The sequence below is a fragment of the Catharus ustulatus genome, chromosome 2 (assembly GCF_009819885.2).
Source record: "Catharus ustulatus isolate bCatUst1 chromosome 2, bCatUst1.pri.v2, whole genome shotgun sequence".
NCBI lineage: Eukaryota > Metazoa > Chordata > Aves > Passeriformes > Turdidae > Catharus > Catharus ustulatus.
Genome location: NC_046222.1, coordinates 48,026,094 through 48,049,942, shown reverse-complemented (window position 1 = coordinate 48,049,942; position 23,849 = coordinate 48,026,094). Strand labels below are relative to the sequence as shown.

Here is a 23,849-nt window from a genome sequence, read left to right as displayed (position 1 = left end):
GATTTTAACTGGCTTAGAGGTAGGTGAAAGGCTTTGAGGACAGTGAAGAGGTACTGATGGTTTTCTGTCACAGCCTTTATTCTGGATCTTGTCATGATGAGAGAAGTTGTATATATTGTATCTCTCTTTTTTTGTTTGTTTTACAGGCTGAATATTCAGAGTTAGTTGAAACATTGCTATCAACTCAACAAGATCCAGTAATTTACCAGAGGCTAGCAGATGCCTTCAACAAGCTTACTGCAAGCAGCACTCCTCCTACACTGGACCGTAAGCAGAAGATGGCCTTCTTAAAGAGTTTAGAAGAATTTATGGCAAATGTTGGTGGACTTCTCTGTGTAAAATAAACAACAAAACTCTATGCCTAATTTAGACCCTTTCTGCAAAATGCACTGAGAAATGCTGAATGCTGACTAAATCTTGTACCTGTCTCTGGGTTCTTTGCAGCCATCTCAGATTCTAGAGAGCCTGGAAGTTTGAACATAACACCGTGGAATAGGAGAGGTCAACTTTGAATCAGCTTCTGCTATTATGTGTTAACTTCAATCTGTCATACTTGGGTGTGAAAGAGAATGAACAGAAAGTCTGAAATAATTTTTTTCCATTTATGCGCAAACAGATATGGGCACAATGAAATAAATGCAGTGCCTTTCCCCCATACTGGTTTAAAATGAGTGGTCATATAAACATGCAGATTCTTTTCTACCCAAAATCATGTTAGAGTGTGATGCAGATACATATAAAGTTCTAAACAGTTTAGCTGATTTTAAGCTTTATTTTTCCTCTCTTAAAGTTTGAGTTTGTGTTCCAATGAGGAAGAAAAACCAAATGGTATTTTAACTTGTGTTTAGTTCTGTTTTTCTACATCAACCTGACATTGCAGGTTTAATGCAATGCAGGTTTTTACATTACTTTCTGCTGCCTAAAGTTCAGAGACAAAAAAAGGTGTATATTTTTGTTCCCCTAAAATGAACTTTAGGAACTGTAGCCATTTCATTGCCTTAATTTAAAAGAAAAAAAAAAGCTCATATACTTTAGGTAAGAAATTTAAGGCAAGATTTGACTCTTGAGAGTTGGTTTAGGATGTTGGCACTGAGCTGCTGTGTACCTGTTGCAGCCATTCATGTTGATGTGTTGTTTTGGAACGAGTGTCTAATGCGAGGTTCATGTGTAGTTTTACTTTCAGTATCTGTTTTGATTCTCACCTGGGTTGCACGCAACTGCATTGTATTTCTACACTGAACTGTTTGCTTAAGCAATAACAACCCAAAAGGTGTGAATTACTGGCAAACTTTGTAAAGTTGGGGCATTAGCTAAAACAATTATGCTAGCACAGGGGCATCAAACCCTTTTACTCAAGCATGTCTGACTCCAGTGGGGAAGTGTAATTGGGAAATCTGTGCTGTAGGAGATTTTTGTTTTTGCTAAATCTAGTCCCACTTCTGCAGAGCTCTCCCAGCTGCTCTGGCTTGGTTTTCTATATCAGTGCTTTAGCTATTATCATAGCAGAAGTGCCCTGAGTATATAGAACCAACAAGGAAGAGCAGCACATGAATATGAAAGCAAGGCCTGCTTTGTCTCCTGTCACAGGAAACTGAAGCAAACACAAATGCTGCATGTCTAGTAAAATTATTTTTGTGGAAATACACAGAGGCAGAAGTGGGCCTTTCTGTTTATAATCTCTGCTAGATTATGCTGTTAAATATTTCTCATGTGTTTTTACAGTTTATATAAAAAGTCTGGTATACACCTTTATATGACAACGTATAGCTTCGTGTTTGCAATTCTGTGCCATTCTTCAGCTATTCATCTCAAAATTAGTCACAATAGCCAGAATCTCACAACAGACACAAATCTCTAATACTATGCTATAAGTGATCTAAGGCTTTTTTTTCCCCCTTTTTTTCTTTTTTTTTTTTTTAAGTTAAATCTGTTAGTGTCTCAAGCATGGATCCACAAGGCCAAAAATGCCATCTATTATACTTTTCTCTTTTAATTAATGTGAAAACTGGGCAAGGGCAGATTTACACATTACAAAGTGACCATAAAACATCTTAGATAATAGTGTACCTTCCCAGATACTATTTTATTTCTAAGATAACTTGCATAGTATTTTAGAACAGGGGTATTGCTCTCAATTTTTTCTTGAAACTCTAGTGCTTTTCTTTAAAGGATTTCTTGACTGTGCACTTGCACAAAATACAATGATCCTGGCAGATCATTCTGTTTCAAACTGTTATGATGGATGAGCTTTTATTTTTAAATTGGGGTTTACTGTTTTTGAAACTGCTTCTGGAGTTTTTCTGAGTTTGTACATTGAATGGGGCAGATGTTCTGAAACTTCATTTTTTTCAAATGAAGGGCCATGAAGCCTGGGAACATCAGCAGCAATGGGAGCTGCTGGTTTGTTATGATGTGCTTAATGTCAGGTATCTAGACTGAAGTCTTCAAAGAGATCATAGCAAATATTCCATGTTTTGGGTCTGACTGAGTAACTGATACACTCAGTCATCCTTTCTTTTATAACTAGTTCTGTTACTATTGTTTTATTAATCCTAAAGCTGGCTCACTATTTAAAAATATTTATTAACGTTAAAGTTTTGAAGTCTTCTTGCATATTGTGATGAACAGGAGCACAAACTTAATTTGTATTTTGGGCAAAGTAATGTGCATACTCATTATTTTTCTTGTTAGGCCCATTGTGCTGTAACAAGCAGAGACACAGCATTTTCAAGTATCAAGACTTTAGCTAAAGTATGAACACCCACTTTTGAAGACTAGTTTTAAAGGTGGTTTAAAAATTTCCTTTGCCCTTCATTGAAAAATATTATATGTTAAAGGAAAACTGTCCTAGTAAGGATTTGGGGTGTTTTGTAATTTCCTGATTGATGATATACTATCCTGGGTTTTTTTTCATTTTCCTTTCATTCTCATGTATTCAACAGGGATCCTTCCATGCCATTTTATGTTTCTTTTAGAGCAATGCTAAGATGTCTCTGTGAAATGGTTGCAAAGGCGTATGGAAATAAGTCCTTTTCATTCATACTGCTGCTGGCTTGGTGACTGCTTCTACCTGAGCTATTTGACTTCTGTATCCCTACCAAAAAATATGGGAAAAAAGAATCTTCTGTAATCTTCTACACATCCAGTTGCTGTACATCGGGATGTGAAAACACACTGAGGTCCACAGGAAAGACTCTGTTTGTAGTGAACACTGAGAGCTGACTCCACATAAGTGTTCTGAAAGTTTTATAGCATCATTGCATTGATTTTCCATTCACTGTGGAAAGTGAATAATGGTTCTAAAAATGCACCTGTTTTTTGAAGGAAGAAAAAAGGCAATTCTAACAGAGTTATAAATGCTGCATTATATAATTGTAACAAATATATTTGTCTAGACTTTTCCTGCTGAAACAGATTATTGGACCAGTGTTTTCATTCTGAGACTAGCTTCTTTTCCATTTTGCTAGCTCCTTCCCCATTGTAATAGTTCTAATGCTGGCATAATAATTTTCTTCAACCTATAGTTTTCAACACTGACAAGCATGGCCTTTGAGTTTGATCATAAAATTCAAGACCTTGTTGAAAGCACAGATAGGGACAGGGAGAAGTGGACTGGATGCATGAAACTTCCACTTGCATGTGCATTTATGCCTTAATTAGCCTCACTGAATTTACTGCCAGAATCTACTACTTTTTGCCTAGAGGTTTGTGTTTCACTATTTAATGGTAAAGGGCTCACCTTTTTTCCTCAGGAATGAGAAACTTGTTTTCACAGACTGTCCAAATCCTACTAGTTGAATGAGAGGGGTCGGAATTGGAGTAATCACTTTCATAGTGAGCAGAACTCACTGAAGCCCCAGTGTTTACCTGGGCAAATCCCTTTATATCTAAGCCATGTACTTCTAGAAAATACGCTTGCTCAGAGCAGTCAGTTGTCCATTTAAAATCTAGTTCTTTAAAAGGGAAAGCAAGTTCTAATTTGTGATCTGTAAAGCTATTTAAAAACACAAATTTTCAGCATTTTGCTTGTTAAACACTTCAAGTAATTTTGAGTTTGGTTAAGTAATTACATAAGAAGGGGTGGGGTTTTTTTTTATGGAAGCAGCTTGATGAATATAAGCGCAGGAGTAGGAGCCAGGTTCCTCTAATTTTGTAGTGTTTTTCCACAGGATCCTCTGTGGCCATTGGCAAGTCACTAGAACTGTGTTGTTGTTAAAATAGCATTAACACCTACCTACCTCACAGGGATGTTGTGAGGATTAGCTTATGCCTATAAAATGCATTGAGGATCTCAGATGCTATGTAAATATTATATACTTTAATTTTAGTTTTGTGAGGTGTAAGGTTTACTGTAATTAAAACAGAAGATTTTCATAATTGTAAAGCCCAGTAGAGGCAGCAGTGGTGCAGTATTCTGAGGACTGATCTACTGCAGTACAGTAATGCTTGCTGTAAATTGTCATTATTTCAATTACAACCAATTGAAATGGTGGCTTCTTCTTAAATAAGGTGAGATTCCCCACCAGTGTGCCTCAGTTCTGATCTACAAAAGGAGAGGACAGATACAGGTTATTCAGGCTTTGGTGCCTCTGCTTGTGACAAGTGCTGCTTGTGGTGGTAGGGTTTTTTGTTTGGTTTACTTTTGGGTTTTCTTACATTTTTCTGTAAGAAACAAACACCACTCATTTCTCCCATGTCTGTTCCAGTCACTAAGTACAACCAAAGCCTAATGATAACAGTTAAGATTTAAAGAGCCAGCCCTGCTCCCCATAAATTTGCATTTGAGTAGATTGTGCTCTGTTTCCAGTAAATTAGATTAATGTTTTCTAGCACTGATCATGAAGTAAATCATGAAGTGTGTTTTGCTCTAGAGCCTCAAACTCTCAGCTATCTTCTAAAACTTTTTTCAGTATGAGATTTCTTGGGGCCCTAGAAACAGAGAAGTAAGATACCTCTGGCTTTCTCTTCAGTGAATGGAAATTGATTCTGCTTTTTCATTTCTTCCCATTCCCTATCCTGCTTTTCCTGTCCTTTTAAGCTGTTCTTAAGCAGATTTGGAAAGCCCTTCCAAACTCAGGAGGAAGATATTACTACCCATGTAATTTTCCAATCTGTTACAGCTTAATACTTGAAATTGATAAAAACCTCTCTAATACCATTTGCCACACATTTCAATCTCCCATTAAACCATTCTGGAGTTCTTAATTAGGAAAAAAAACCCCAAACTTATATTATTTGTTCTCTTTGTGCAAAATAAGAAACCTCCATGCAGTAAACATGCAGTTTTAAGGCAATAAATGCTAGTACTGCTGTTGGTCAATTGTGTAAATATTTTAAATGTGTCATTCAATACTGTGTTGAGTTTATATATTAAAAGCACAGGGATTGAAGTGCTAGTTGATTTTAAGTATTGTTTTATTTGTACAGTTGAAGATATGAAGTTGCAAAGAAGTATTTCACAGTTTATTGCAATAAGATATGGGAAATGGCTGTGTAATCAAGCCTTATCATGACTGAATTTTCAATTTTGAAATGATCACTTTGTGTATTTTAAGATCCATAAGCAGGAAGAGGATAAAATTGTTTTTCCACTAAAGAATTTTTTTATTTTGTTTTGGCCATGTGTCATTTGTGTGTATTGTTTAATATTTTTCTAAAATCTCACCTGTGTTGGATCCCTGTTATATGTCCTTAGAGTGGAAACATAAATAGCGACATTATGAAACCTTAGGCTACACATTTTGCTCTTTGGCTACAGTGGCTGCACAGTAATTAGGTTAAAAGTTGGTGGAGTAACTTGAGTTTAAGTCAGCACTTAAGGCATGAGTTTGTCCGTGTACAGAAAAAAATGTGATTAGGGTTGCAACAGCAGTATCTCACACTAGACTGCAATTACCAGAAAGGACTGTGAGTATATAATCAGATTAATCTTTTCCCCCTTCTTCCAAAAGAAGTTTTAAGAGTGACATTCCAGGTCACTATTATTGGTGGCATTTGTCTACTCAAAAGGAATACTGATTTCTGGGTCTTTCATTTGTGTGCGTTTGAATTTAATCTAAACAGTTCTTATGATGATATCTGGCACAGAAGTGTTATCCAAGCTCATAATCTGTTCCTGTGTTCTCTAAGGAACATCTAACAGGGTGTTACTCCATGGATATCAGGAAAGTTCAGTTACAGGCAGCAGTTCCTAATGTGCCATAATACAATTACATTTAAATAAACTACAACTATTTTCTGCTGTTCCCCTCTTACTTCCATGCACTCACATAATTTAGAAAAGGAAGAAAAAAAGCTTCACAAATCCTGAAAGTAAAACTATGCATCAACTATGGTGGTGACAGCTTGCTATATATCTTGGCTGTATGTATCACTAGAATTTTACTGGTTTCAAAAGTAAGATTATGCAGTTATATATTTATATTAGCATGGTTTAGTTCAGTGAATATTTTGGGGAAGGACAGAAACATTAAGGTAATTGTGAGGAAATTTCTGAAAGCAATTGGTAAGACTAACAGCAGCGTATCCAAGAGCCTTTCATGTAGAAAATGGAACTATTCTGCTTTACCTTAAATATGAGTTCTGGAATAAACTTGAACGATTTGGGTACAAAGCCTTTATTCACACTTGTTTGTCTAAGTATACACAAACCCCATCAATTTTGCCTTTTTGAAACTTATATTGGCTTCAGTTGTGAGTGGGGGAGTTGGTGGTGGATTTTATCCTTCAGTGATTTGCCATGTCTTACAAGCAGAAAAGTAGGAAAGCACAACCCTCCATGTGTTATTTGTCTGGACAGCCAACCAAGGAGCAGGTTTTACCTGAACTGGAAGAGGGAAGGAAGAGGAGAAGAAAGTGATAGCTTTGCTATCTTATCTGGAAAAAGAAAAATAGATCAAACTACAAGATACAATTTTTATTCCGTAACATTTAACCCATGACATCTTGAAAGGGATTAGTAAAAGCCTGCCATTTTACCAACAACTTTGTTGGGGGAAAGACAGAGTATACAGTTCTGGAATTCTGAAATGAGATGTGATACTATCAGTGTAAGTTTTGTTAATTAAATAATAAATTCCTCTTTATTTTGGAAAACATTCCAGACAAATCAATGTATCCAAAGAGAACAAAGAAACTACCCACTGTGACGGATACATAATTCATTACTAGTTTTTTTGCTGTCTATATTTGAATCTCATGGAACAGCTGTTTTCACTTTAACATCTATTAGATGGTATCAGATTTGATTTTCCTGACACGCTGTTGCCTTTACAAGTTAGAGTAATGTGAAGCTGTGGGTGTGATGTGCTTCCCTTTTTCTTCCTCTCTCTGTCTGGCCTACTGTTAATGGTTGTAAAGACAAATATGATTGATTTGCTTTAACTTACTGGTTTGGATGCTGCAGTTTAGGTTTGTGGCGTATTCAAACTGCTTCCCATTCTGTGTTTGGTGTTCCCTGAATGAAAGTGATTGCTAGACTCCAACACAAGTATTGGTTTGAAAGCCTCACTGGTAACTTGGTTTAATAAGCTGTCAGGACATTTGCTTTAGTTTTGGAACTGCACCAATACTACTAATGGTCTTTTGTTCATTGAAATGATTGTTGTAACTCACAAAAAAAAAAAGCAAAAACCCAAAACCAAAAGCCCACCACCACACTGTGGAATCTCTAGGAAGATCACTGATGTCCTCACACAAGAACAACACTACTTTGGGGAAGGCTTATATTCTTCTGCCACTTTAAGGAAAGACTGTTCTTCTGAAGTACTTTTTGCCTGCTTTTAGGCTGTTATGCACTTTCATGATTTCTTAACAAACTACTGTTAAAATGTACTGTAACATGGATTTTGATAAGCGCACATGTATTTAGACAATTCACTCAGCCTCAGGAAAGCTGGAAAAATTGGATACCTGTTTTGTATCTTGGTTAAAATGTTTGTTACCTGCATCCCTTAAGATGGCCAGATAATGTCTAGATCCTGCAAGTGTAACTATTTAAGATACCAGTATAGTCTGTAAAAGGAGGACAGTGTAATTTTGCTTTAGGGACAGAGAAAAGGGTGTCCTTCTCTTATTTTTCTTAGAGGTGTATATATATAGTCTGAAATGGAGTTTCAAAAGCAGAAAGCAGTAATAAACCCCATTTACTGTTCAGGAAAAGAAATGTTTTCTTTCGTAACACTATCTGATTTCTATTTTCTTCCTTCTCCTTAAAGAGTGTGTGTGAAATAAGTGCAGAGGTATGTGTAGGAAAAACTGTAAAATCTGCTGCTGTACATGTTTGCTACTTGACTGCATTTTCTGTTCCACTTTAATTTTACTGGTTTTGCTAAATATATTTTATATATTTTCCTTCCTGCTTCTTGTGATGGCAGAGTGATTACATCTTTTGGGGGAAAGAAGCAAAAACAACCATGGCAATGCTTTGGGGCTAGAAAATGCCACGAAGGTTGGATGTTACAGTTTATCTCAGGGCATTTTTTGAAAGAACTGTGTAAGTCAGAAGCCATGGTCAAATCTATGGGGATGTGAAAATAGATAGATATTGGTATAGATACTGGCAATTCTGTTGAAGGCTTGGGTGGCTTTGGTTTTTTTTCAAATACTTGTAAAGTCAGTTGAAAACATCAATACCACTAGGTGGTATTAAGTGACTCGTGGTCACTTATGTAGAGCATTTTTCTGTCTGAAAGCTGTAGCCCTCTGTGGATCCTGAATCACTTCCAGGGGATGCACAAAGCTTGGCAAAATAGAAAGAAGTCGTGGTGATCCTGTATCACTGTCATGTTTTTAAGATTTTTGTCTCCATACAGAAAGAGTTGGGATTCCATGAACTACTTAAAGATGAAAGATTACTTCTGTGCTTGAGTTAATGGAGTGACTGTAAGCTTTTAGGAGATTGACTGACAGTCTGTCCTCCCATTGTGCCACAGGATCTTGGGAAACTGTGGTGCACCTGACCCACATAGGTACTCCATGGGGCTCCAACACACATTTGATTCTCCATTTGTAGAGGGAACAGCTTGGGAGTGAAAGTAAAAGTGCAGCAAGCTTTGCTTACAAAGAGGAGATGTTGCAGGTTGTTTTCCAAGTAGAATATTTCCACTTCATTATTTTCCATCATCAGAAGCAGAATTATATTGTCATTAACTAGAAGTAATCCTTTGTATGCTTTGCTGTGTTCCAAATCAATGTGCAGTTTGTTTGCCAGCCCTAAACATGTTTGTTTAGGCTGTTTGTTTGGGTTTTTTGGAAAAAAAATAATATAAAATTTTTAGACTTAATGGCAACGGGAAAGATTCTACAATTAGAATTTGATAATATATTTTTATATTAATTAAAGCTGATTATACTTTTTCGTATGGCTATGGCTTTTGCAACAGTGAGAACAAAACTAGAACTTCATTAGAAGAGAAAAAATACAAAGGAGTAAAAATAAAAACTCAAACCCCAAAACAAAAAGGCCCTGTGAGTAACAAGTTGCTATTGCTTTCCAGGGTAGAACTGTGTTTTTAAACACTTTCTTATCTAGCAAATGCATTAGTGAAGAGGCAGTGATCATGTCATCAGGACACCAGTATCTCTGCTGTGTGTTATGGGTCTGTCAGTGAGAAGACAGGGGAGATAATTTAACTGGAAATACCTGTCTGAAAAACATACTAGGGAACAATAAAATCCACTAATAAATCAATTTCTTTCAGGGTGCACTTTACAGGTATTCCTCTGTTCATGATTCATTTGTCCTTGCATCCCAAAGAAATTGCAGCAAGAGATAACCTGTTTTTTTCCCTTCCTACAGGGTCACTTGAGCTCCTTTGGAGCTTTGCTTCTAGAACTGACTTGTAACAGGATTCAAGCAAGGCCTTGAGCTGTGTTTGCTGCCAAGTAGTATCTGATATCATAACCTAAATAATGTCACCCTGCCCACCCCCAAGCTCCCACACAGCCATGTGCCCTTATGTGATCTGTCTAATCTTTCTGGTGAGGAGGAATTGCTTGCCAAGGGGGGCAGTCTGGTGCTCTGGGAAATGTGGACTGAGAGTATGTGTCATCCCAGTCTCATTTCTACTTTCATTATCAGCCCTGTGCAGAACGTTTTTCATGTAAAATGCCTTACAAACATGCATGAAATAGGAAAATTACTCAAGTGTCACTTCACTGTAGTAGCTAAACCACATTTCTTGCTGCACTCAGTAATGCTATGCAGGTATCAATATGAAGACAATTGTCATTTTCCACTTTGCAGGGAAAAGCTGTTGATTTGTTGTTTTAAATTACAGCAGTGGTGCTAGCATGAATAGATACGGATGCCCTCCATAAGTGACAGTCTTCCGTGATGGGATGAAGACTTTTTTTTGGCAAGAACTTTAAAAGACAAAGTGGGTAATGCACTGAATGCAAGATCCAGACTGCAAAGAACTCTTTAAAACCAAATGAAATGTCCGTCGTTCTCTACTGTCAGGAAAAGCCTTGTTTCCACATGAGGGAGATTAAAAATATGGAGAGCTGAAGGAAAAATTGGCCTATCCCTATATCATGTGGTGGCAAGAAAATCTGATTCTCTGCTGCTTATGTAAGCTGTGCTGCAAAAATATTTTTTCATTATTTAGTATTTCTGTCTTCCAAAGCAATAATTTTGCTCCGTTCATTAATCCCCAGTGTTGCCCTGTGACTTTCTGTTCAGCTGCAGTGAAATGTGGCAGATGAAGACTGAGCAGGTTGTAGGTAAAACTGCAGCTTCTTACTCAGCTCACTGCTGATACAACTTCTTGCTCTGGAGAACATGAGGAAAGTCTTCTGTTGGATTAAATAATTTGATGGGCAACTTCCTATGAGTTGGTTTGTAGGAGAGTCATTGAATGATAAAGGCAACACTATGCACGTGATTTTTGCAAACATCAGACTTTATAAAAAAAGAAGGAGAAAAATGGGTGAGCTTTTTTTCTTGGGGCAATGAGAGATACTGCTTCCAGCTCTGGCGTCCCTAGCATAAGGATATTACCCTCTTGGAGCAAGTCCCAGGGAGGGACACCAGGATGATTTGGGGTGACCTAATTGTGGTCTTCCAGTACCTGAAGGAAGCCTACAAAAACGATGAGGAGAAACTTTACACGGGTATATAGTGACGGGACAAAGGGGAGGAATGGCATCAAATTGAAAGCAAGGTTTAGATGAGATATTAGGAATAACTTATTTACTGTGACAGTGGTGAGGCACTGCAACAGGCTGCCCAGAGAAGCTGTGGATCATCCCTGAAAGTGTTCAAAGCCAGGTTTGATGGGGCTGGGAGCAGCCTGGGATAGTGGAAGGTGTTCCTGCCCATGGAAGTGGGGTTGAAACTACATGGTCTTTAAGGTCCCTTCCAACCAAAGCCATTATATGATTTTATCAAGTTAAACAAAGAAGGTATTTTAAAACTTGCTATCTTTTGAAAGCATCTATGAATCGGCTCGACTTCTGTTTGTATGCAAGAAAGGGAGCTTGTTCCAGCCTGCTAATGCTAAATAGAAATGGAAAGCCTGGACAGCAGAGCCCCAGATGTAGAAAAGCAGTTTGGGGCGCTGGGCTGCAGTGCAAGGCCGAAGCTCGCGGCTTCTGCACACTTGCCACGGAACTGGAGGGCTGCCCATGCTGTCCCAGTCTGACAGGCCGGGTGCCCGTGGCTGTCTCTCCCCCAGCTCAGACTCCTCCACCTGTCACACATCCCAGCGCACACGGAATTCCAGAGCGCTCCCGTCCGGTGCCGGCAGCTCCGCCAGGCTCCGCCCTCCCCGCCGCGACCAGCAGGGGGCGCACGGCCTCCGGCGGCGCGGCGGGGGGCGGGGCCTGCGGCGGGGGCGGGGCCTGCGGCGAGCTGCGCGTGCGCGGTCGGAGCCGGCGGGCGGTGAGTGGCGCGAGAGGCGCGCGCGGGGCGGGAGCGCGGCCCGGGGCCCTCGCCCGTGCCCGCCGTGAGGGCGGCGGCGCCCCCGGCCAGAGAGTGCCCTCATGGACCCCTCATTCCCCCCTCACCGCCTCCCTGACCCCCTCCCTCACCGCCCCATCATTGCCCCGTCACCGCCGACCCCGCTGCGCCCCGCGGCCGAGACGCGGTTAGGCCGGCCGGGGTCACCCCGTGTCCCCCCGGGGGTTCTGTGCCCTCGAAGCGATGCACGGGGGAGGGCTCGGCAGGGAAGGGCATTTTCCGGGAGCCGTCCGTGTCCCGTCAGCCGCGCACAGGGAGGACCGGCGGTCCCGAGCCTGCCTGCGCCCCGTCCGTGCTTACTGAAAAGGGTGGGAATGCAGCTGGCACACATCTTATTTTCCTTCTGCTTAAAGTAGCCACCAGGTCTCCCGACTTTAGTTTGCTAATCCAGTGCAGTTTCTGCGTATTTGGTAATCCTCTGAGAGCTTCTCTTTTATGAACTTTCTGTGTCACTTTGACGCATTGTGAAATTCGCTTTTGAGGTATCGGGGCACAAATCTAGACATTTAGTAGCTTTCCAGTCTATCAGATCAGGATTTCTCTACGTCCAGGCAGTGGTTGCAGCCCCTTCCAGGTGATTTCCATTACGGCTGCGCACCGCTGGCCAGCTTTCCTCGGTGTGTGCTACCAGCGCCATGGATGATGAGCTGCTTGTCTCAGAGACTGTCCTGGGCAGCTTGGAAAAAACACAGCCAGCCAGACTTAACTCCATTTCGTGCTCTCTGTCTTTGGTCAAGGTTACTCTTAGAATAAGATCTTTAATGAAGTTGCACATGTGTTTTTTATATTCTTGGTAAAAGATCAAAAGGGCTAACACTGTCTTCATCTTCCTCCTTCCCAGTGATGAACAGCATGGCTTTCCACCTGTATTTCTATTCCATGGCCTTTGAGCAATCTTTCCTATTGTTTTCTTATCACCGGTTCTCCACATGGTCATAACTACAGGTGAAATAAATGTACTGGGGACTCTTAATTTTTCCATAGTGTTTCTTCTAACATTGAGTATTTTTTTCCTCTGTTTTAGAATTTGGCTATATAAAAATAGACTTTTCATACATGACCGCCAGAAACTATTGTTAAATACATACAACGTTCTTGTGTGGACAAGACCTCAGAGTCTCCTATGCTGCTCTTATCTCTCTTAGTTTATTTATCGTTTTCTTTAGAGAGCGTTCACTCTGCAGTGATGACATCTGCCTGAACAGTGCACCAGCCAATAAGAGAAATTGAGCTGTGCCCAGGGGAAGGAACTAAGGAGTCTGCAGGCACCTCCACCCCCTTCATCCTACCTGCTGCACTGCAGGCCACATGGTGTAATTCCTCACCTCATTTTTCCTGGTTTTTGGGTGCATCTGGCCCTATAGGGACCAGTAGCATTCAAATTTGCCGTTTTACCCTATGAACACAGCCCTGCCTGTTCCTCTTCCCCTCTACCTGAGGAAGCTTACCTCCTTTTCTGGTGTTTTCCTTTAAATGAGCTTTGATTTCACCATGAGCCTTACTTTTCTAAGCCTTATGTAGTATTCTTGAGCTGTTCCTGGAGACCTGATTTCCCTCTGTGTGGTTTTCAGAGTGCATCTGTGTGAGGACAGAGCATGGTCTGCATGTGGAGGGACCCGTGGTCTGGGCCAAGCAGGGACTGGTCACCTGGAGCCTCAGGGGCCTTGGGAATTAAGAGTGTAAAGATTCCCTGAGTGCCAGAGGCACTGTGGGTTTCTGTGCTTCTTCCCATCCTCCCACAGAACTCCCAGGGTTTCTTCTGGACTTGAGAGCAGTGAACTTTCTGGAAGGGATAATGAAGGGATTTCAAACAGTAGAACTTTATCCCTTGTACACATAAACTCACTTTAAGGGTTTTCTGATGTAGTTCTTAAGCATGAGAATGTCTTGATGCTAATAACTTGAGTCAGTATGTGCATTCAGGAAAATATATTGAATTTTGGAGGCATTTGTAAGGTGTGTGTAATATTTCTACCATATGTCCTGAGTTACTTCTCCTTGCAAAACTTCACAGTTAATTACTTCTGGGTTCCTAAGGCTTTAATTTACAAGCCAAAAGGAAAGTTATAAAAAAACCTAAAAATCATTAATAGATAAAAGATGTCTATGGGCAGTATGCTTTTTTATCTTCTGAAACAATGGCAAATTCTTCATCACCAACTTCATCTGTGAAGATTTCATTTCACAGTCATGGATTTAGTCCTTGCTAATGCCAGTATGGGCTCAGTGAACAGAAAATCAAAAAATTTCAACTTTTGACTTAAAAACCAGAACTTTGCACCTGTTTCGATTCCTTAGTGTCAAAGCATAGATGTGTTCTTGCTTAGGGGGTAATAGCAAACCAGATTACTGTATGTATCATTCAATAATAAAAATAATGTTGTGAGTTAAGGAGTGATTGTAAATTTCTACCATGTCCTAACAAAAATAAATTGTTGTACAGGACCTAAAATGGGTCATAGTGATGTGTCTTGTTAGAGCATTGTGGCTAAAAACTGTGTTACCTGTCTGGACATACAGTGATTTTTATCATAAATGATTTAAATACTATATAATGTAGTAATGTAAATATTCTTAAAGCATTTGTGTTTTGTTCAACGAAAAACTAGGGGAAAATACTGATTTTGATTTTACCAGGTAGCGTGACTCCAGAATTCTCTTGTGTGAGGCTGATGCCGTAGGCGAGTCTTTGGGCTGTGAACAATTCCCTGTTTGGGCAGCCTGGCCTGAGCAGCCAGCAAGTCAATAAATGATACTCTGGAAAGGCCAAGTTTTGCAAACAAGAACTTTCCTTAGGTATGTACTGTGTCAGAGGAATGGCAGAGTTGTCTCACAGTGCTGGGCTAAGGTACCATTTTCCCAGCAAGCAGGAAGAAGCTCTTTTAGGAAACTTCATCTTGAAAGCTCTGCTAGAGCAGAAGGAAGGGTGGAAGGGGAGAAGACAGCCAGTTCTGGAGCTCTCCTTGTAATGCAGGGAATGAGGAGAAGAAAAACCATGAGTAGCTTCATTTGAAATTACTCAAAATGTTCACTCACTATTCTCAGTGACTTCTGCATAATGCAGATTATTCCTGTCTCCAGGCTCTGTTAAAGGAATTGCTCCTCTGGTGGTTCTTAGGCTAGATGCAGGGAAAATGGGTTTCATGAGAGAAGAATCTTTCTCAGTTTTCCCCAGTACTTTTCACGTGCCGAGTCCTCTCCAGCACCTCTGTTCCACGAGGTGGCACCGTTCCCTGGGAGAGGCTGCTGTGCTGCCTGGGCTCAGGGATGCTGCCTGGCAGAGCCTGCTTCAGGAGCTTTCTGAAAACGGCTGTACTTTTCCATTGGTACATACTGTGTCTTTTTGGAGCTTCTTGACTGCTTTTTTTTTTTTTTTTTTTTCCTTTTAGGTTTGTGGCATTTAGAGGAATCTTTTTATGGAAGTTGAAACCAGGTGATGCTGAGCTAGAATACTGGTTTACTTCATGTGGAGTCAAAATTGTGTGGCTTTTGAACATGGGAAGGAATGACCAATAGCTATCATTATTTCTAGGAAGGAAGGGAATCATTTCTATAGGACTTTCCAGATCCACAGGAAACCAAGAACTGTAATGTCAGCTTCCCTGTAAGAACAGAAGCCAAATCCATATTGTAGAGAAAGGGAACAGTGTTGTTGCTCTTCCTGAATTCTCTGTAAAAACTTGTTCTTTCCAATTGGCTTCTCACTGATTTAAGAGTGCTGAAGTAGAGGGAATAAGTTTTCCTTTGTTAGGTTTTCCTAGTTAGCTGCATTCTTGGTGGAACTTGCTTTACCTCACAAGATTATACTGTTATAAAAAACCATTCACCATTGAAAAGGGTTAATTTAATTAATTTCTTTTTTCTTGTTGACATCTAAGAAAATGGATGATGATGATGACATTCCTCAGCTTTCATCCCATACGTTGGCTGCCCTCCAGGAGTTCTATTTGGAACAGCAGCAGAGAGAGGGCATGAAGACCTCCCAAGGGTTTAATCAATATTCCATTGGCTCAATAGAAGAAGACTGGGTAAGAAACTATAAATTTCAGTGAAGCACACACAGATAGAGGAGTAGCCCTGACTGAGTTTCTTTTGTGACTGAATAATGAAATGAAATTAAAGAGGGGAATACTCAAGATGTTCCTCTTTTAATGGATGGCAACACTGCAGGGGGATTTGCTTTAGTATTAAATCTGGGAATAGCTGTGTGCTCCACATGTGCATGGTGGGAGCAAACTGAAAGTACCTGGAGAGGGAATAAAGCTGGTAACAGAAGCATCTGTCCCTTCTGGAAATTTTAACTCCAGCCTGGCATTTGATAGTAGTAACGACTCTCCCCTGAGTCTGAAACAAGCACAGTGTAACAAGACCAGTGATCTTTCCTTTCACATCTATCTTTTTTTCTGTGTGTTTTAGTTTTGTATATGTGTATTTTTTGTATATCTTTTTATTTGTGACTGATTTCTGATTGATTTCTGATTTGTCTCTGAGTTGGGATTTTTTGATCTTCCTTTTTCTGATCCATTCTGATCCATTTGTGTTTTTATCCTTTTCTTTCTTCCTTCCTATGCTGTCACTCTTCAAGGTCCTTTTTCCTCATCTGCTGGAGTAACTCAATTTAAGAGCACTTAAGTAATGTGCAGCTGCACATTGGCTTTGAAATATCTTGTCAGTGGTTTGGATTACTTGATTTTCCTGATACTGCAGTTCATGCTTTGGAAACACAGGTTTACGGTACCTGCTGCATATCACTAGATTACAGAAGTAGAAGGACTGTCAGGAAAACAGTCACCATTCCAGTTTGTGAACTGAGAAGTTGCTATGGATTGTGGTTTTCTTCAGTTACAACTCAGCAGCACACATAACTCTGCATAGCACAGCCAGAAGATTTGATGTTGTTTGTAATCGTGCATTATCTTTCTCAGCAACTGAGCCAGTTCTGGTACAGTGATGAAACTGCATCGTGCCTGGCTAAGGAAGCAGTCCTGGCAGCTGGAAAGGGTGGCAGGTAGGTTTTAATAATTGTGTTGCACATTTAACCTGTCTTCTCTGCAAATACTTTGTTTCTGCTATGTAGACAAGAGCATGCAGTTTAGTTCATTACTCATAGTACTTCAGTTTTGTTCTACTGAGATACGGCAGAGCTGCTCTGATGTAATTTAGTTAATAGTTTGTACTGATCTTCCTGTTTATCATTTCACTGAGTGTTGTAGGCTGTGCCCTGTAAAAGTTTAATATGAATCTTTAATTTTTTGAGAAATACTAAGTGCTTCAGAGCATATTATTGACTTGTAATTATTTTCTTAGTTTTTATATAATGTTTCTGTAGAACAGATGGAAGAATCTTGGTTTTTGTCTTACTTCTGTAAACAGTAATTTTTCAGTTTTTGAGTATAACTCCTTTTCTGAAACAGAAAGACTTTCTCTGTACTTAAGCTTAAGATCTTTATGTAATATAGAGTTGAACAGGGGATGACTTTCATACTTAAGACTTTGTTACTAAAGTAATGAATTATTAGAATGAAGGAAGAATACTTTACTTTTTTGGGACTAATGTTTAAAATATTTTCTCAAAGCCTCTCTGAGAACTACTGTAGAGTTTTGTTGCTGTTATTTGCCTTTTAAAAATGCAATTTCAAGTTATTGTGTGTTTTTTCAGGATAGCATGTGTTAGTGCACCAAGTGTGTACCAGAAACTGAAAGAACAGGATGGTGAAGATTTTTCTGCGTGCATTCTGGAGTATGACAGAAGGTTTTCTGTGTATGGAGAAGAATTTATCTTCTACGATTACAACCACCCTTTGGACTTACCTGAAAATCTGCTGCCACACAGTTTTGACATCGTAATAGCAGATCCACCCTATCTGTCTGAGGAATGTCTTCAAAAGACTGCAGAGACCATCAAATATCTAACAAAAGGAAAGGTTCTGCTTTGCACAGGTATAGCTAATGTAATGACAAATTTACATAAGACAAATACCAACTCAATAACACTGAATTACCATCAATTTAAGAAGGAATATGTATCTGAAGCTTTTTTATTTGAGTACAGTAATTTCATGATTATAAGCTGCACCATTTTGACTAAAATTTTGCTCCTAAACCGGAAGTGCAGCTTACATTCAGGAGCGGCTTATATATGAACAAATTTTGGAAATTTCCCAACCCAGAAGTCCGAGCCAGCAGCAGCCCCCAGCCGAGGTGGAACCCACCCAGCCCCGGGCGGCAGCGGGGCAGCAGCGGTGCAGTGACAGCGCTGCCTGGTCCTGGGGGGTGCGGCGGCAGCACCAGCCAGGCACGCCGTTCTCCTTCTTCCCGGTGGTACTGGCCAGGGACGCCCCTCTCCCTCCTCCCGGCGGCAGCGGCGAGCAGGGCCGGGGCTGCTTCCTGAGCAGGGCCGAGCCAGTAAACCCCGTGATCCCGCGATTCTGTTACTATTTGGGAACTTCGTGAGAGTTGCACACGGATCCTTGCTGCGAACGAAAGTGTGGCTTACAATCTGGTGTGGCTTATTTATGGAGGAAAAATGAAATGTTGCTGACACCCCGGAAGTGTGGCTTATAATCAGTGCGGCTTGTAATCGTGAAATTACTGTACTTGAGTTCAACCGTACTTTTAAACAGAAGGCAAGTTGGTTTTAATAGTTCAAGTCAGTATTTTCTTCCTATGGCATTATAAATTTTACTGAATTTTTAAAGAATTACAAGATAATGCAGCAAAATTCCAGAAATACAATTTTTCTTGTAGAAGGACCACTTTCTATAATTGCAGTGATTGAAATCTGGAATGACAAACATAGGTACAAGTTACTGTTTATGTCTTAGGCACTGAAACATAGCAGGAGGGATTAAAAAGCAGTGGTAAAAGCAGAAACCAGATAACTAGATACCTGTACTTGTGGGTCCTTCTTTAGGAAGATGCACTTGCTGGTTTGAGAAGTGATGTGTGTCTACCTTAAGTCATGGCTTTTCTTAAACTGTATTGTTATTACAACATTTTTATCTGAAGACATCGGGGAAACCTTTCCAAAAAGTAAAGGACAAAACCCCTCTGTATGTACAATTTGGGGGCAGGCAACCAAGCAGGCGAAATAAAGAAAAATTTAAATAATGTGGCCATAGAAGGCCTGCTCCTTGGTTTAAGTGCACTTGGCAGTCACACACAAGGGTAGCTCTCAGAAGTTTTTCCCTAGAATGGATAGGTGGTCCTTTAGTTTACTGCTCAAAGCAGTGATTTCTCAGTGTGGAGCTGCAAATATCACACTGTGGTTTATATAAGTGAAAGAGTAGATGTAATCTGTTTGTATTTCCCATGACTCCCTACCATTTAACTTCCTTGGAATGTAGCAAAAAGACTGAGTTCAAGTTTGCTTTCTGTAGAAAGGGCACTGATACCCTCTACTTACTTTTCTGAAATTTCTCGGACATTCATTTCCTTGGGATGTCTTCCGTTCTTCTACATTTATTTTAAGTTTCCCAACAGATTCTGTTATTAAGGAGGGCTGACAGTGTAGCTGCTTTAAGCCTGCCTTCCTTAAAAAACCTATGCTCTCTATGTATGGATTTGGGAGGAGCTATTAAAAAAGTTCAAACATCCTGTTACTGTTTTTTCTTATTGAATACCAATTATTTTTGCTGCAGGTGCAGTCATGGAGGAACAGGCAGCAAAGCATCTTGGTGTGAAGATGTGCAAGTTTATTCCAAAACACTCACGAAATTTAGCCAATGAATTTCGATGTTACGTGAACTATGCTTCTGGGCTGGATTGATTCTCCTAAGATCATCTACAAATCTATATCTTTTTTAGTCAGGCTTCTTTCTTTTTTTATCAGTTGTGCCTCATTTCTCAGGGCTGAAATATTACGAGTACTGTTTTCGGATAGCTGGAATCAACATGGTGTGGTAGCCTCTCTCTTTTAAATGAGTCGGCATTTGCAGTTACTGTGGTTTGTATGAGGTAAATGCAGACCAAGCAATGCAGGTGCTGGATAATGGGAACTTCTCTGTTAGAGTTTCGTTTTAACTGGTAGCTTTTACCATTTAAGGACACATCAGTGACCTCTCTGAAGTGATTTCAGCTTGTAACAACACGTGGGTGTTTGCCTTGCAGGCATCAGAATCATCATTGCCAAAGAACTTGATATTTCTGTAGTAATGTGACCCATACATGTCCCTTAAATCTTAAATCATAATGGCTCTGATTAAATATAGTATATGCTTTATAATAATTTCAATATCAAACTAAAGAGGATCTATGGATATGTCAAGTTTATAGTTAAAAGAATGGTTATGGTTTTTTTTCCAGTTGCCTGGTTTTATCTTTTCCTCCTGTTTCACAGACAGCAGAACAACAGTAGAATAGAAGCATCTTAAAAATCTTTGAATCTTACATGCCCACTGAGGAATAACATTGATAAACTCCACTGTTTCATATAGAAAAATGTTAGATTTTATATTCAAGGTTTGTACTATATTTAAGTCAAAATAGATGATACATTAGAAAATCTTTGCTTTGCATAAGTAGAGATTTTTGATAACTGGGAATTTTAAAGCCAATTTTTGACTAACTACACTACTGAAGTATTTTTGTGTGGAAGTTAGTTCACAAATTTCAAGGCACTCAACACTTTTATAAATCTCTAAAAACGCTCTACAAAACACAAGCACTTGCCTTTGTCATACTGTATAAAGGTTAACAGAAATCCTGAATCTACAAAATGAATCATGTAAAATCAAGTACTAAATTTATTTTGTGGTGGGAAGAAACCTAATTAAGCTTGTAAGGCAGTGATAATATCACGTTTCTGCTGTTTGGATGCAGATTTTCCCATCTCATGGAATATCAGCTGAGCAGGAATAATATAGATGGATTATAATCCTCTCTCAGTGCTCAGAGAATGGTGCTATCTGAGCTGGGCACAACAGTGGTTCATAAATAACCACCCAAGCCACTGTAGCTCTCCTCTCCATTTTCCAAGAGATATGTTTGCTTCCTAAGGCTTTTCCCCCACATTTTGTATCTGCGGTTTCTTCCCTGCATGTAGTGTTCCTGGGTTCCATGGTAACAGTTTCCTTGCTCTTTTACACCACTTGGATTCTGTCAGACTGGTCACAGGTGTTATTAAATCGAGGGAATTGCAGCAGAGGAAGCGCTCACAGGGAGAACAGGCAGCAGTCTCTCCTTTCTGCTCTGTGAGCCCAGGGCCCATAGTCTTACCTTTCAAACAAGATGCCGTCCTTGCTGCTGAGCCAGAATTCCCCTGGAAGTGACTGTCCACAGGTGAAATACAGCTGGGTTTTGTTGTTTTCTGGGAGGCTACATCATCACTTTTATGTGGCCAGTTTCGACATAAAGCAGACCAAAATGGTAACTGCATAGCTGTTGGCACTAACCTGTGCTTTAAACTGGTTTATTACCTCAGTGTCTTGCACACCAAGCAGGTGGAGACAATGAAGTAACTCATGGAACTCTGTTTTTAACTACATAGAGGCTTCAAGTGGACAGATTCATCATTCATGATTGCCAGAAGGGATGATACTATTCCCCTGCCACCCACCTAAAGTAGAATGTGCTGTTCAAATCAAATAATTTTGGTAAATTATTGGGCTCTCCATAGCAGAGTTAAAAGTCAACTTTGCTAACTTCATCAGAGATATTTCTTAAAACGATAAAAATGCATTCAGTTTTACCAAGAAGTTCACTTCCAAGAAAATCACTACTGCTTCTCACATACGGGTCAGACAGCTTTGAAAAGGGGCACTGTGAAGATGCAGTTATGGAACTGAGGGTACATGAAAATCTGTGCAGACACACTCAACACAGCAGCCCATTGTCCACCATCTTCCCTCTCGAAAGCCTGGGGAGTGCAGGCAGCTGCCCAAGCAGAGCTTGACTAGTAGCATTTACAGCCTTCATCAGTGATGGGAGATAAACTATTTTTGTCATACTTGATTCCAAGGAGATAGCTGTTCCTGAGAAGGGTACAGGTCACAAAAATCCGTAGTAAATTTTTATTTTGTGCCAACGTGATAACTTCAAGAAATAGTATGTGACAGCAAAACCTTCTTTTCTTCTGTAACAGATTGTGAATAAAAATACCAGTGTCAAGTAGTGACTGACTTTATTGGGGGTGTCTCGTGGATGGACTTTCTGTTGGAACAGACTGTGGCGAAGTGTCAGCACATGCTGCTTTTCCAGTGGCATTTATGCCTGCACAGTTGTTTGTGCTGCAGCCTCTATAACCTACTCCAGGCAGTTATCGCTGTTGCCTAGTCCCAGCAAAATTAACGGGTACTTATACTTTCTGAGCACATCACAGCCTTTTTCCCTTTTGCTCCTTCTGCTTTCATGGTCATACTCCCCCATGCAATTCCATGCTTAACCTCTAGTTGTAGATCTTCACCTATTCAGACAGATGCCTTCAGGTGATGACTGGCAAGTAAAGCCAAACTAGAATCTCAGGCTTTCCTCAGCCTTCCTGAATAATAGGAATTTTCCAAACTACCTTAAGCAATACTACAGACAAGAAAATAATCTCTTTACCGAGAATATTGTTCTGTGTTTTGTGGCTCCTAATAAATTCCAGGGACAACCTTGTTGAAGGAAAAGATTTTCCTGGCACAACAAAAAATTTTCTCAAATCAGCTGCAGCTGCCAGATAGTTCTAGCTTTGAATTGTTTGCATTTATTGGGCCTGGAGTTGGTTCAGTGAGGCATTTCATGTCTGCCTTCTGTCAACAGTTTGTGTAGCCTTGAAGCAACTCCAATGAACGCTCCCTCCCCCATGCAAATTAAAGGCAAGGCTGTGGCAGCTGTAACCAGAGGGCTGGAAGCTGGAAAATGTCACACCGCATTTGAAGTGAAACTGATATAAATCCATGATGTGATGACCTCGTTTAAAAAAAAACAATTCCAAACAAGTGCAAACTACATTTAACACTCAACCTTTCCCACTTGAGTAATGTGTAGGGAAAAGATATATGGAAGGATATTTTGAAGGCCAGCAAGTGTTTGTGTAGCTAATAGCTCTTGATGTTAAGTGTTAACAAACAGTTGTTCACTAACAAAATATCAAACAGTTGCTCATGCAAAAACATAAACAGCTTTTAAGAGACACCTAACTGGAAAGCTGGAGGAGGATGCAAATTGGCTCAGCTAAAAAGTCTGTCACAGAGGAAAAGGTGGATTAAGAAGGGAAAATGTGCTTCCGAACAAAATAACATAAAGATGCCTGAACCGTGGGAAGCTTTCTGCACTTGTTGCAGTGTGACAAGGAGGAGGTCACCAACACAAGCTCTCCATTTATCCATGGAGGTTTTGCAGTTCTCAAATACGTCCACTCATTCAATTTCTGAAGCTTTCTATAAGCTAAAGATCTACTTTTCTGGAATGGAGAAACTGATTATGTTCCATTTACCAGATTTTATCTTGCACTTCCCAGGATTTCCCTGCACATGCTCTAGTTACTTGAAAACCTCAAAATGACTCTATAGTTTATGTCTGGAGGACAAAAGAATTGCAAATAAAAAAAAAAAAGTTACTATTTTCCCCTCCACATCATGCAAATTCATCTGTGTGTTCTAATAACTAATTTGTTGCAGACAAATTTGTATAACAAAAGTGTGCGGGCAGACATTGAGTTCTGCTGGAGGGCAGTTTGGCCAGACTTAGCTGGTAGCCCCTCTGGGTATTTAGTAAAATGTCAGGTACTGCATGGTTGGACATTTTGCTGCTGTTGTTTGGGGTCATTTTGTTGCCTGCTAGGGTGAAGACTTTGCTTCCTATGCCATGAAGTCTGAAGGTTCAACTTCATGCTGCCTTAAGTGTATCTGTGGAGAAAAACCTCACAATGTAATGGTGAAACTGGAAGGTATCAGGCTACTAAAAC

At 40.0% G+C, this 23,849-nt stretch overlaps 2 protein-coding genes across 4 annotated transcripts in view; both read left to right on the top strand.

Annotated features, from left to right (window-relative positions):
• Positions 1-8,357, top strand: part of XPO4 (exportin 4) — an 82,184-nt gene extending 73,827 nt beyond the window's left edge. The window contains exon 23 of the mRNA XM_033051949.2: positions 147-8,357. Within this exon, the coding sequence (XP_032907840.1) occupies positions 147-344 (198 nt within the window). The 3' untranslated portion in view covers positions 345-8,357. The remainder of the gene's footprint in view (positions 1-146) is intronic.
• Positions 8,358-11,839: 3,482 nt separating this feature from the next.
• Positions 11,840-22,072, top strand: EEF1AKMT1 (EEF1A lysine methyltransferase 1). 3 transcript variants are annotated; one of them, XM_033052848.2, is made up of 5 exons: positions 11,840-11,884; positions 15,841-15,990; positions 16,888-16,970; positions 17,622-17,902; positions 19,603-22,072. In XM_033052848.2, the coding sequence occupies exons 2-5, from the start codon at positions 15,844-15,846 to the stop codon at positions 19,728-19,730; spliced, it is 639 nt and encodes a 212-aa protein (XP_032908739.1). In that variant the 5' UTR covers positions 11,840-11,884; positions 15,841-15,843; the 3' UTR covers positions 19,731-22,072. The 3 variants fall into 3 exon arrangements, with proteins under 3 accessions (XP_032908739.1, XP_032908741.1, XP_032908742.1); XM_033052850.2 differs by lacking the exon at positions 11,840-11,884 and adding an exon at positions 12,109-14,758; XM_033052851.2 differs by lacking the exon at positions 11,840-11,884 and adding an exon at positions 14,775-15,395.
• Positions 22,073-23,849: the final 1,777 nt, after the last annotated feature.